Genomic DNA, 12,260 nt, shown 5'->3' with positions numbered 1-12,260 from the left:
GGTGCAATACATATCAATACAAGTACTGGAATGCGGTACATAACGAACAGGCATAAATACATCTATTTTCTTACCTCACAAATTACGGTTAAAAAAAGAAGGGGCGGAATATTTAAAAGAAAAATGACAAAATAAAGCATATATCCGCAGAGCTGTAGAATGGGCTTACGATACTAAAGAGGGTGGGGGAGGGGCAGTCCTATCACTACTGCCTACCAACTGCGAGATGCTACCCTTGTGAAGCAGGTTTGATACTTTAATACGATCTGGTACAGTATCTGAGCAGGACCCGTAACGAGTGCACTAACAAACATCTCCACCGCTTGCCATTGGCCCCGCTGTTTTTTTTTTTTGGAGGTGGTTCCCCTAACCCCTCAACAGTAACCCCTGTGCTATGTGCAGCTTACAACTTGAGCTTCTTCTTGCGTCCGCGACCGTCTGGAGTCCCCTCAGCCTTGCGTTTCTGAGCCTAAAAAGGGACAAGGAAAGGCAGAAGAAAATGTAAATGCCACTGCCCTGTTTCTACAAGGTTTTGGATACCTAAAGGCATGTATAGTGAAAATGCTGAATATTTTAAAAAGGACAAAACTGTATGATGCTGCTGCACAATACCAAAATAACAATACCAGCAGTATAATTATTGGGGGACTTACTGAAGATGTCGCGAGGGCCTCTCTTTTTCTTCTCTGCCTTCTCCCTTTCTTCCAATTCCATGTTCTCTCGCTCAATTAGCGTAATCAGTGTGTTACACCTCCTCTGCAGTTCCTGTGAAGGAACACACGATTTCTTAACATCAAGATTCCGCCAATGAAATTGAAGAAGTAAACACTGGTTGACACATGGAATCTTTGAGAACAGTGGGCAAAAAGTAACGACATCATGGCATGATATTCACACACAGCTTTGTTTTGCCTCATCAAAATAGTTGTCAACATTCAGTTTAAAGCAACACCAAAGCACTTTTCCTGTCGCACGCACGCTATTTGTTTATTCAGCACCGGCTTTGGAAATAACAATGTCCACAGACAAGGTAGAGTATGTTGTATGATTTTACGAAAGTATGATGTATTGAGACATTAGAACCAAGTCAAATTTGTAGTTTCTTATGTCTCATTCCATCGAACTACAGATTCGCTACCTGATCTGGCAAACTTGCATAGTGCGGTTATAGCTGATAGAGGGCCGCGAAGCGAATGCAGAATTGCCGTTCATCCTGTTACGAGTTGATGAACCACTGAAAAAGATTTTGAAACATTATTTTAAGGTACAAAAATCTTTTTGGTGCTGCTTTAAATGTAACAGTTTCTTAAATCACTATCAAAACAGATGACAATGAAATGGGGCTTACAAAATAAGAAAACAAACAAACAAACAAACAAACAAACAGGGCAGACACCGCTGATAATTCGTTACATTTCCCCATCCCTTTCACTTTATTCACTCCTGTGAATGCAAGTGGCAGCACCGTTAACCAATCTTAATAAAGTGAACTATTCTCTGCAACAGGCACTCACCAACCATCTAATTTCAGTCAGCGCTGGCCAACCATGGAATTCAATTACTCACCATGGCAGTACGAGACTTGAGGAACCAGTCGAAGCGGAACTGTGGCGAGTTTCGGATGCACTGGCGCAACTCGTCATAGACGCTCTCCTTGTCGAAGCCCAGTTTGTGTAGCATGCAGATGAGGAAGCGGTCCTCCTCCTCCGTGTAGTTCTTGCCCTTGTTGGTGCCGTAGGAGATGCGCAGCTGATGGAACGGAGCCTTGTAGCGACCAATCTGCCACGAGACAAACAAAGTTTGAACCGGAGATCTGGAAGATGTGCTTTCAGAAAGCTGCTGGTCATTTGAGGGAGATGTTCAGGTGGCCCTACCTTTGAGTCCAGTGCTTTCTTTATGCTAATCCTCCTCTGAATCCTGGCCTCTCCCCTCTCAATCTGGGCCATGATTTTCTCAATATCTTGCAGTTCATTGCATCGTTCCCAGAACACAGCTAGAACACACATACACAATTAGTTTCAGATGAATAGTGCAATAGTGCATCAACTCTTGAAACATTTACCCAACTTACCAGAATATTCCATGACCTCCTCTGGTGTTTTGCCCTCAACCTCTCTGGCAATGTTCTCAAGGTCATCTCGGCCCCACTTCTCATTAGCCTTGATGAACTGGTTAAAGTCACGCTTGTTCCAGATGGTGAATCCCTACCAGAGGAAGCATAAGCAAGAATTTGACAATTGACCATTTGTACACTACAGAAAATAAAAGGGTTTGTTGCATCTTCATGATCTCTTGATTAAATTAGGAGCTGGTGCCAATCCAAATACGTTGGTAGGGTTACCTGTGTGAGGAGGTTCTCCTTCTCCTCCAGCTCCTCCTCCGTCAGAGGCTCGGCCTCATCAATCTTCGCCTGCTCCTCCTTCTGCACCTGTGCTGAGTTTGGCTGGTCTGGGTTCCGTGGAACCTGTTGGCAAACCAACATCACCCATTTCATCCTCGCTAGTCCGATGTACATTTGTGCCCATTTCACCCTTAAACTAAAATCATACACCACCACTGTATCTGTTACATTTGTGAAGGAGACAGAAGGAATATGAAAAGTCACAGTGCAAGAAGCAGTACCTTGTAGCCGATGGTTTTTCTATAATAGAGGATCTCTTTTTCCAATAACTCAAAGAGTCTTGGTGGGAAGAACTGGAAGTCCTGAACGTTGGGCTGCTTGGGAGGTCTTGGAGCCTGAGAAAATAACCATGGACATTAATTTTCAAACACAAAAAAAAAACAGCCTGCTTAGCACCTGATAAATCTAAAACACACAAATTCAACTGAGGGGAGTTGGACTCCTCACCTTGGGGGCTTTGGGTTCACTGACACGCAGTGCCTCTCTGAAGTAGGCGTCGACAGCATAGTTAGCCTTCCGCTCTCGCTTTGGCGGCTCAATCCAGTTTGTGATGACCTGGAATTAGAGCCATGAAGAAGAGCCATGAAGAACAGCATGCTTGGTGCTAGAAGTAGGCCTGAACACCTAAACATTAAGTGAACTGTATGCCACAGTATTCGTCTGCAATAATCCCAAACATAGATTGTAACAAAAAGAAACTTGCCTTTTTCTTTTCCCTGTAATCCTCTCCTTCAAAGTTGTAGACGCTGTTTTCCGTGTTTTCCATGGTGAAGTTCCGCAGGGAGCCTTCTTCAAGTTTACCCATCTTTTCCTTCAACTCTTCAGTCTAGTGGCGACAGAATATGTATGAGGACTCAGATGGACCGAACCGACCATCAGATTAGCGACATCAGATTATGGACCACTGAACAGTGCATGTTCTTATACAGGCCACTTCTTTGTGGAAATAGCAGATAAAGGTAAATAGGGCCAATAAAAGGTTTAGCATAACCCCTACCACATTTGTGCCCAATAAAGTGGCACAACAAAGTGTCAATCATGCCAATAATAAACCTACATGCAATTTAATCTTGTTACACAAGACTATAAATGATGGGGAAACACCAACATATGGATTGCCCAAGAGAAATCTGTGTTGCTGGCATTGAAATGTGCCGTGAAAATATAAGGTGTTTTGTGCAATCCCTGTAAACCCCCAGAGCCACACCCCAAAAGTCTGTACCTTCTTCTCTCCTCTTTCCAGGATCTCATCAATGTCCTCATCAGTGATCTCACTCTCCTTGGAGGCGAAGACGTGTGTGGCCCCATGCCTGATAATGTTCAACATCTCGTCTTTACCGAGCTTGTTCGCGTTTGGGTCCACAAGACGGCCTGTGAGGGAAAGAGAGATACTCTATTTGTACCAGATCTGATATAACCAACTTCGGCTTTATCATAGGAATTCTGCAAGGGTTACTTGTTAAGATAATTTCCCAGCCGAAATGCCTTGGAGTGCAATACACTCTTCAGCCTGTCAACCACCCTGACAGGGTGCACAATTTGAGTCTGTACCGTGCTTTAACTACATTAACTACGTGCATTAACTACAGGAAAACTGGAGCCTGAGCAAAATTGTTTTTTAGTCAGTCTGACAAATGTGGACATGCAGAATTGTTCAAGCACATGAAAGTCTAAGTCTGTGTCTTTGAGCAAGCCTATATGAGTTTTTGTGCAAGTTGCACTGTATGCATAAATAGGGGGCAGCTCCGGACTTGTAACCGGAGGGTTGCCGGTTCGAACCCCGACCAGTAGGAACGGCTGAAGTGCCCTTGAGCAAGGCACCTAACCCCTCACTGCTGCCCGAGCACCGCTGTTGTTGCAGGCAGCTCACTGCGCCGGGATTAGTGTGTGCTTCACTTCACTGTGTGCTGTGTGTTTTTCACTAATTCACGGATTGGGATAAAGGGAGAGACCATATTTCCCTCACAGGATCAAAAGAGTATATATACACACATCATTTGGCGTTTACTTAAATATACACGAGAAGGGGGGGAGAGACCATTCACATGCATGTACCTTGCTGGATGACGATGGAATCCAAGCGCAGCTTCATTTCGGCTCTCTCCACAATGCGCTCCTCCACCGTGTTCTCAGTGATGAAGCGGAATACACGCACCTGCTTCTTCTGACCGATTCTGTGAGCACGATCCTACAGGTGGAGGTGCAAAACAAATCATTTGAACTTCCGATGCTTTCCGTTCCGATTTCCGTTCTTTGTGGAAATGCCTCTAGTGGGCTCAGTACTCAGTATAACAAGTTACTCAGACTGTGCACAAGTAGTGTAGTGTATAGGTGATCAATGCAAAACATTTCAGTGCGTTACATGTACTGACCATGGCTTGCAGGTCGACCTGTGGGTTCCAGTCAGAGTCATAGATGATGACCACATCTGCTGTGGCCAAGTTGATGCCCAGACCTCCAGCCCTGGTGCTCAGCATGAAGATGAACTTCGAGCTGTTTGGCTCATTGAAGGCGTTAATTGAGATCTACAAGAAAGATGGAGGGAACAGAATAATACACGCAGGGAAAATGTGAGCAAGAAAATACAAAATATTTATTTTCAACAAATATTATATTTTTTTAATCTGTGAGCCGACTTGACTCATTGTCCAGTGTTCCAAAAGACAAAACAGAAAATCATTACCTGTCTCTCTTCATGAGGGGTCTGTCCATCTAGACGGCAGTAACCATAGTTACGCCACATACAGTAGTCTTCCAGGATGTCCAGCACCCTGGTCATCTGACTGAAGATGAGCACACGGGAACCTGAGAGGGGAAGAGAGTCAGTACGCCATGGACTTTCTCAGACAACCAATCTAAAGCTAAAGCCTTGGGTGACGACAACATGAGACTTGACAGAGAGCCATCTGCAATGATTTTCATACATCCAACTCTTAGGATCTTCTCAATTAATTGTGCATACCTATAAATGGGCTATAATGTCAAAATCTATTAATAATCATAATCCTCTGTCGTTTATCTATTTAGTTGCTGCATGTATTCAAAGCAACTTACAGATGACGACTGACAGTCAAACTACAGTGCAAAAAGGAAACCACACAGGAGTGTACTGCACCCCCAGCAGGTCATTGGAGTTTGAGACCCCTGCCATTGTGAATGATTAACAGACGTTTATGTGACAACCTGGGACGTAATCAAGAGAGATGACTTATAATAGTGAGTAGAAGGAAGTGCATGGTAGGTGTGAATTAGGCATGTTATGTTTTTAAAAAGGAGGTAGTAGAAAGTAGAGATCCTTAAAGATGGAGGGACATCCCTCCTCTGGTAATGATTGGTAACTAGTGATTGTAGTTCATTAAGGAACTATATAGGAGAATAGTCTGGATTGCCTTGTGTGTATGCATGGTTTCTGCAGGATTCAGTCGGTCAAATGTAATACTTTTGAAGACCTTTTTATTACAATTAAGATTTAAATTTACGAATTACGTAAAATAACATCAGTAATTAAAATTCCCTTCAAAAAAAAAAAAAAAGAAATTCCAGAGTTCGCGCAGGTTTCAGTGAAAGTTCAGCAATTAAATCCTTCCGACAAGTCTGTTTGCTGCACTACTGGACCACTACATGGACCTTGTAGTTCTGGAACGCTGTGATAACACCCAGATTCCTCAGACAGAACTACAACAAGCGGAACTAATGAACGCCGCCGCCAGCGCATTTCACGGGGGGGGGAACGACGATGGTAGAACCAATGACTTCAGTGCTTTCATGTGCAACTACAATTCTTGTTCCTTACCTTGGGCCTTCATCTTAGGCAGCAGCTTGTCCAACACAACCATCTTGCCACTGTTGACCACCAGGTGCGAGTCAGTGGTGTAGGGAGGTCCGGGCTCCGCGCCATCAAACAGGTAGGGGTGGTTACAGCACTTCCTCAGCTGCATCAGAATGTTCAGCAGGCGCATTTTATCGGTCTTACCCGCTGAGTTGAGAATGTCAATGTCCTTCATCAAGATCTTTGTGTACCTGTGAAGTCCAGAGACCGAGAAACAATATATCAGGGGTGACTACGAAGGCTGCACTCCAGAAACATCAAGTACTCCCAGTCACTACACAGCAGCATTTTGGTGAATTTCTATTGCCATCTTGTGGCGCTGAACCCACAGGTCACTTAGTTTGAATGTGGGGGACATAACTAGTCCACTGAACTATTCACATAAACAAAGCAAGAGGGCAGACACACAAGCATGAAGCGTACCCCAGTCTCTACATAGTTGATACTGACATTGAAACGGCTTTCTTTTATCTTTTTATGTACCTCATGAGCTGTATATTGAGTGTTATATTGAGTGTTATATTGAGTGTTATATTGAGTGTTATATTGAGTGTTATATTGAGTGTCGTACTGTAGTTTGTGGTTTGTATGTTCAATGTGAACTGTGAAAGTGTAAAATTATTTTATTAAAAGAGATTTTACAGGCAAATTTTACAGGCAAGATGGAGTTGATTTTGGATTAATCACAGAGAGTACCACAGGTAATTGACCACCCTACATTCTTAACAACGCCTTCTACGTTATAATCCACAGATATATGAATATTATGGGATTGTGTTAGTGCTAAAGTGAATTTTACCATTCTCTCTGCATCTTGCTGAGCCCAACGTACATCTTCACCTCCTTCTTGGGAAGCAGAGATTTCTCTACGTCAGCTTTGATACGACGCAGCAGGAAAGGACGCAAGACCTGGACGGCAGGAGGGAACATGGTCACAACAGAAATGGAGGCTTAATAAGTGGCAAAGCATGATGGCTAGGTCGCAGTGCACACATTAGATTACCGGGCTGGTGTACTCACAGTGTGCAGACGTTCCACAAGCTTCTGGTCCCCCAGGCAGTTGTTTGTGTCAAACCAGGAATCAAAGTCCTTTAAAAGAAAACGGGGGTCACTTTTATGCGATGCAAAGGTTTTATCTGTACATTGTTCATGACAAAACATTTGCGATGCAAAGGTTTTATCTGTACATTGTTCACTACAAAACATTTTATTCTAGTATAAGGGTGATTTCCATATATTCCTGTCCTAGTTGGAGTCATGCCATCAGTGTCTGCAGATCTGTCAGAAAGCCACTACCCTTTGTGTACCACTGATTAACTTTATACTTACATATACACAATATTACAGTCTAATTGCAGCAGCACTTGTTACTGTGACTCTGTGCTGGACCAATTTTGTTAGTTTTTGTAAGTTGCTTTTTGTTAAAAGTAAATGTAAGCTTTGCAAGTAAATGTAAAGATCAAATAGAGAACTCATACCTCAGAGGAGTTGAAGACATCAGGCAGCAGGAAGTTGAGCAGAGCCCACAGCTCATGAAGGTTATTCTGGAGCGGGGTTCCAGTCAGCAGCAGACGGTTGGTAGTCTTGAACTCACGAACGATTTCTGACAGCTACAAAACATCATACAAAACAGACATTAGGCCTAAATAATTAAGTGACTAACAGGGAGGCTACATGGGGCACAAAACTCAAGCGCTCAAGTGTTGAAGAACAGTTACTGCTGACCATGAAAGACTAAATAGTTTTACATCAGCAGTTTTTACAGTAGTTAACATTGCAAAAAGAAAAACAGACAAGCAAATCTGTGTGACAGAGAATACTGACCTTTGACTTTTCATTCTTGATGCGATGGGCCTCATCAATGACTAGGTACCTCCAGTTGAACTTCTTGAAGACGGCCCGCTCAATGATGAGCATCTCATAGGAGGTCACACACACATCCCACTCCCCTGGCAACAGGGTGTCACGGATGAACGCATTCTGAGATAAAGGAGAGGAGAATACGGTAAGAGAAAATGTGGCTACACAGCACAGCACAGCCCTGCTGGGGCAGAACTAGCTCTCACACAGAAAACAGCCACTTCTCTGGGCTGAGACAACACGGGAAGAATTAGTAGAGTGAACTGAAACAGTTCTCAGTATTACTACAACACTTTAATATGCTGATAACAAGTAATGTTAAACTGATCACATTTAATTATCTAATGCCTGCACAAGTTACCGCAACACAATACTACACAGCATGCAGCCAGAAACGATAAAACTATGCATGTGTACACAAGCCAGCTGCCAAGTTTCATAAAAGTTCAACCAATTGTAAAAAATAATGCAGCCATTGTAATGCGTGCCCCACAATGGCACCAGAGGGATATCAATATTGTAACCAAACTGATAAGGGCGTTTTGTCAGGGCTACCAGGTATAAAACTGAGGTGTAAGGAGCAGGTGGAGCTCACCCTCTGTTCCCTGTCACCAATGAGGCAGACAGCTCTAAGAGAGGGCACCCAGCGCTTAAACTCATTCATCCAGTTGTACAGCGTCGACTTGGGCACCAAAACCATGTGTGGCCCTGGGATGTTCCGGTAGTGCTTCATGTAAGCTAGCAGTGAGATGGTCTGAAGGGTCTTCCCCAGACCCTAGCATGTGAAAGAAGGGGTGGGTGGGGGGCAAACAGATAGAGATGAGTCTAAGCACACATTATTCAGGTCTTACTACAAACAATCTGAAAACTATATTTATAGTTGTAAATGTGAGGAAATGCAAAAAAAGATTAGCATACCATCTCATCAGCGAGGATCCCATTGATGCCATTCTCATAAAGGGAAATGAGCCAGTTTAACCCCCGAATCTGATAGTCCCTGAGCTTACCAGTTTTTACATCTGCAAAGACACACAATTTCCCAGGCAAAATTAGAGAAGCAGTATCTACATCAGGGTATTTGGACAGTGTCACAACAGAGCTAGAGGGGGAACATAAAAGTACGTCTTACAGGAGGGAGATTCGTCAAAACGTGTGCACACGTTGGTGGTTTTGTTACTTTCGCTCAACAACTCCTCATCCTCTTCTTGCTCTGTCCGCCGGTGACGGTTGCTGTAACAATGCAGGAAATGCACTCGTCAGTGACCCTCACTAAATATTTTCCTGGCCAATGAGGTAGCCCCAGCACAATAATAATGGCAACAAGCCAGAGAGGATAAACTGTAACTAAGTAACCCAACATCTGTAAAAATCTAATATTTGGGTAACAGGGAAGGGGAGTACTCACTCTCCTGCTGAGAGCAGATTCTGCTTCTCATCCTTCTTGACGCGGGGACGCCCCGGCTTCATCTTCAGAGGAGAGGTTGGGGTCTTCTGAGCCGCAGGCTGGATAAAGTGAGCAAACAGCTCAGTCTGTTTCAGGAGATATTCAAAGCGGTTGGTCCGATCCGTTTCCTAAGAAGGAGGGAGACAAAATTAATAAATGTTCTACTACACCATCATAGGACACATTTCTGTATATGGTGCTTTGGTTCCTGGTGCTTAAAGTGGATGCTGATCACACACAAATATCTTCATCCATCATTTGTTTAGGGTTTGAGCATGGATTCAACTATACAATAGTCATCATGGCAATATCATTGTCCATCTTTTGGAGTGTTGATTGTTTTCTATTAATAATAATTTAATCAAAATGTGCATAATTTACTGGACACCCAGTAAAGTCCTCACCACTTTCTCTTCATATCCTGGCAATAACAACTTCTCTTCAAACTCTTTTGGAGAAGAGGAGGAGGATTCTTCTGCTTTGCTCCCCTCCCCGGTCTCGGAGGCCTCATCCCGGACAGTATCGGATGCATCATCCTAAAAAAGCAGTCAAAATCAGTGAAACTGCATTTCTGTCAAATCCATACAACATTGAGCGCGACACATGTCAATATATGTGAAAATATGTTCCTATCCAAAAAAAAAAAAAAAGCTCTTAAAACACACATTGCATCAAAGTACGTTACTAACACATGAGAGTTCAGGAACGAAGTGTTATGGAGTGATGTCATCGGTCGTCACCGGATATTTTGTAGCAGTACAAAATGAAGGCGTCTCAGCAGCATTTCGGTTACACATTCTAAACGCGTAAAAAAAAACACTGAACATTCACAGATTGAATCTAAATACATTACGCTCACATTATGATGATAAACATGCTTTTCAGATTTATTTTCCATTCATTGTCAGTCCAGTCAGACCGAGCAATACTGCTCCGCGCGGACACATGGTAGGCCGCCGCGGCTTTATCAACGGAAATCAGCAGCAAAGTACGAAAACAGTCCTAAACTGGTTTGAGGTTTACGTTTACATTTGCGGATCACATCAAGGTAATTGTACAAGGACAATATGGGTTTGAATTTGATAGATCGGTGTCCAGAAAGCATAGATGACAACGTTAAGGAGCTGCCAGCATTTTCAAAACAAACCTGAGAGCACGGCGGTCAAGCAGTCGAGCTAGCTTGGCTTGGCTAGGTGGCTAGCGAACGAAAACTAGCAATAGTCGCATCTTACAACCACTTCATTTATATCTTAAATCAATGTACATAACAATATCTAAACACTGACTAAGTGACAAAAGCAATTAACTAAGTTGGCTTGAATTGGAGAACTTATGGACGTTGTCCTACAAGTAATACTTTAAAAGGGTTTGAAACGCTAATGTTATTATCCAGCAAACTGAACCTAACGTTACGTTGGCGCATCTTCACTTGTTTGATCCACGCATTCCAAAGCTAACAGAAGTCCCGTGTGAACTTACTCACAATAAATGATGGTTATCACTTCATTCGGTGACTACGTTTAGATGTATAGTTACACTAGCTTAAAATAGTTACTTTCATATAAATATTTGACGAGAACCACGAAAAACACAAAACCATTCAATTAGCCGAACGTTAACCATAGTGTCAGGACGCAACTGCTGTTTCATAAGGATGAATTACGTTTTGATCACTTAGCAAGCTGGCTAGCATCAAATCAGAGATTATTTGTCATAATCAACAAAGTTAGACAAAAACAATGCAATTTAAACAGTAAATTGGCTTATATGTGTCACAGGGAAGCCACGGGTCAGAGAAAATGGATGCCTTAGGTATTTAGCTAACTAGCTAACTGGCTAAATAACAGCTAAATTGCTATCACTGTTGTTGCCATTGTTTGGCGCATCTGCTCTAAGAAACTGGCATCACTTACTAAGAAGCGAGGTCAGATAAGAGCTTCTTGTAATTTCGAGAAATCACTTGATATTCTTAACCACGAAAACTAGAATATGGAAACATTTACCTATAAAACACAAGGCTATTCAAAAATGCCAACTTCACTGAGTCGAAACTTCATTACATTTTAAAGTCGCATTAGCTAGCTAGCTACTTTTCTTACCTCTGCCCCGGCTTCAAGTTCAGGCTTCTCTTCCCGCTTGTCCACGCCGTTCTCCTGGTCGGACATTCTCGGGCAATTAGGTAAATATATTTGATCAAAGATGAACAAGTCTTCCACTTAAGACCCTCAAGTTTCGAAATCCAAATAAATACGAAACAAAAAAGACAAGTGGCACTAGTAATGAGTTTATTTACAACAGCGAGAGGAGGAACAAAACCATGCGCTCATACGCGTAGGTTCCTCTGCCCGGCTTTTGTGTTCTTCTTCCCTTGCTATGATTATTCATTGGCGGGTCGCCCCCGCTTGAAATGCTCCTCATTGCCACCTACAGGTCCGAAAAAGGCATGTACAGTCAGTCCATGCTTGAAATGCGAAAACTTTTTAGAAGTTTTTAGAAAGGCCTACTGTATTTTAATTGGAAAAAGGTGTTCACAACGGAAAAAGTTCCACAATGGGGATGATTACAAGGTGGTTGAATTCTCACTTTATGCAATGTAGGCTAATTATTTCAGTTTTATTACAGTGCATGTAAATGCACTGAGCCCAGTTTCCCGATAACGACGGAGACACGCTCTTAAGAGGGTTTTCTCGTTTTCTACGATTCATCTTACGATCGTTCGTTTGCAG

General features: G+C 42.8%; 1 protein-coding gene across 1 annotated transcript; it reads right to left on the bottom strand.

The window, feature by feature from the left end:
* Nucleotides 1–359: 359 nt before the first annotated feature.
* smarca5 (SWI/SNF related, matrix associated, actin dependent regulator of chromatin, subfamily a, member 5) lies at nt 360–11,895 on the bottom strand. The gene is given in 25 exon segments (XM_048260399.1): nt 360–469; nt 654–662; nt 664–765; nt 1,567–1,779; nt 1,875–1,993; nt 2,072–2,204; nt 2,342–2,464; nt 2,623–2,736; nt 2,849–2,956; nt 3,105–3,227; nt 3,624–3,772; nt 4,457–4,589; nt 4,774–4,926; nt 5,085–5,206; nt 6,195–6,421; nt 7,030–7,139; nt 7,251–7,319; nt 7,709–7,840; nt 8,055–8,210; nt 8,686–8,865; nt 9,009–9,109; nt 9,220–9,320; nt 9,496–9,662; nt 9,939–10,070; nt 11,634–11,895. Coding segments are annotated over 25 exon segments (3,108 nt in total). The 5' UTR covers nt 11,700–11,895; the 3' UTR covers nt 360–403.
* Between the last annotated feature and the right edge of the window lie 365 nt (nt 11,896–12,260).

This window comes from Alosa alosa, chromosome 1, assembly GCF_017589495.1.
Source record: "Alosa alosa isolate M-15738 ecotype Scorff River chromosome 1, AALO_Geno_1.1, whole genome shotgun sequence".
NCBI lineage: Eukaryota > Metazoa > Chordata > Actinopteri > Clupeiformes > Clupeidae > Alosa > Alosa alosa.
This window is presented reverse-complemented; position numbering and strand designations above follow the sequence as displayed.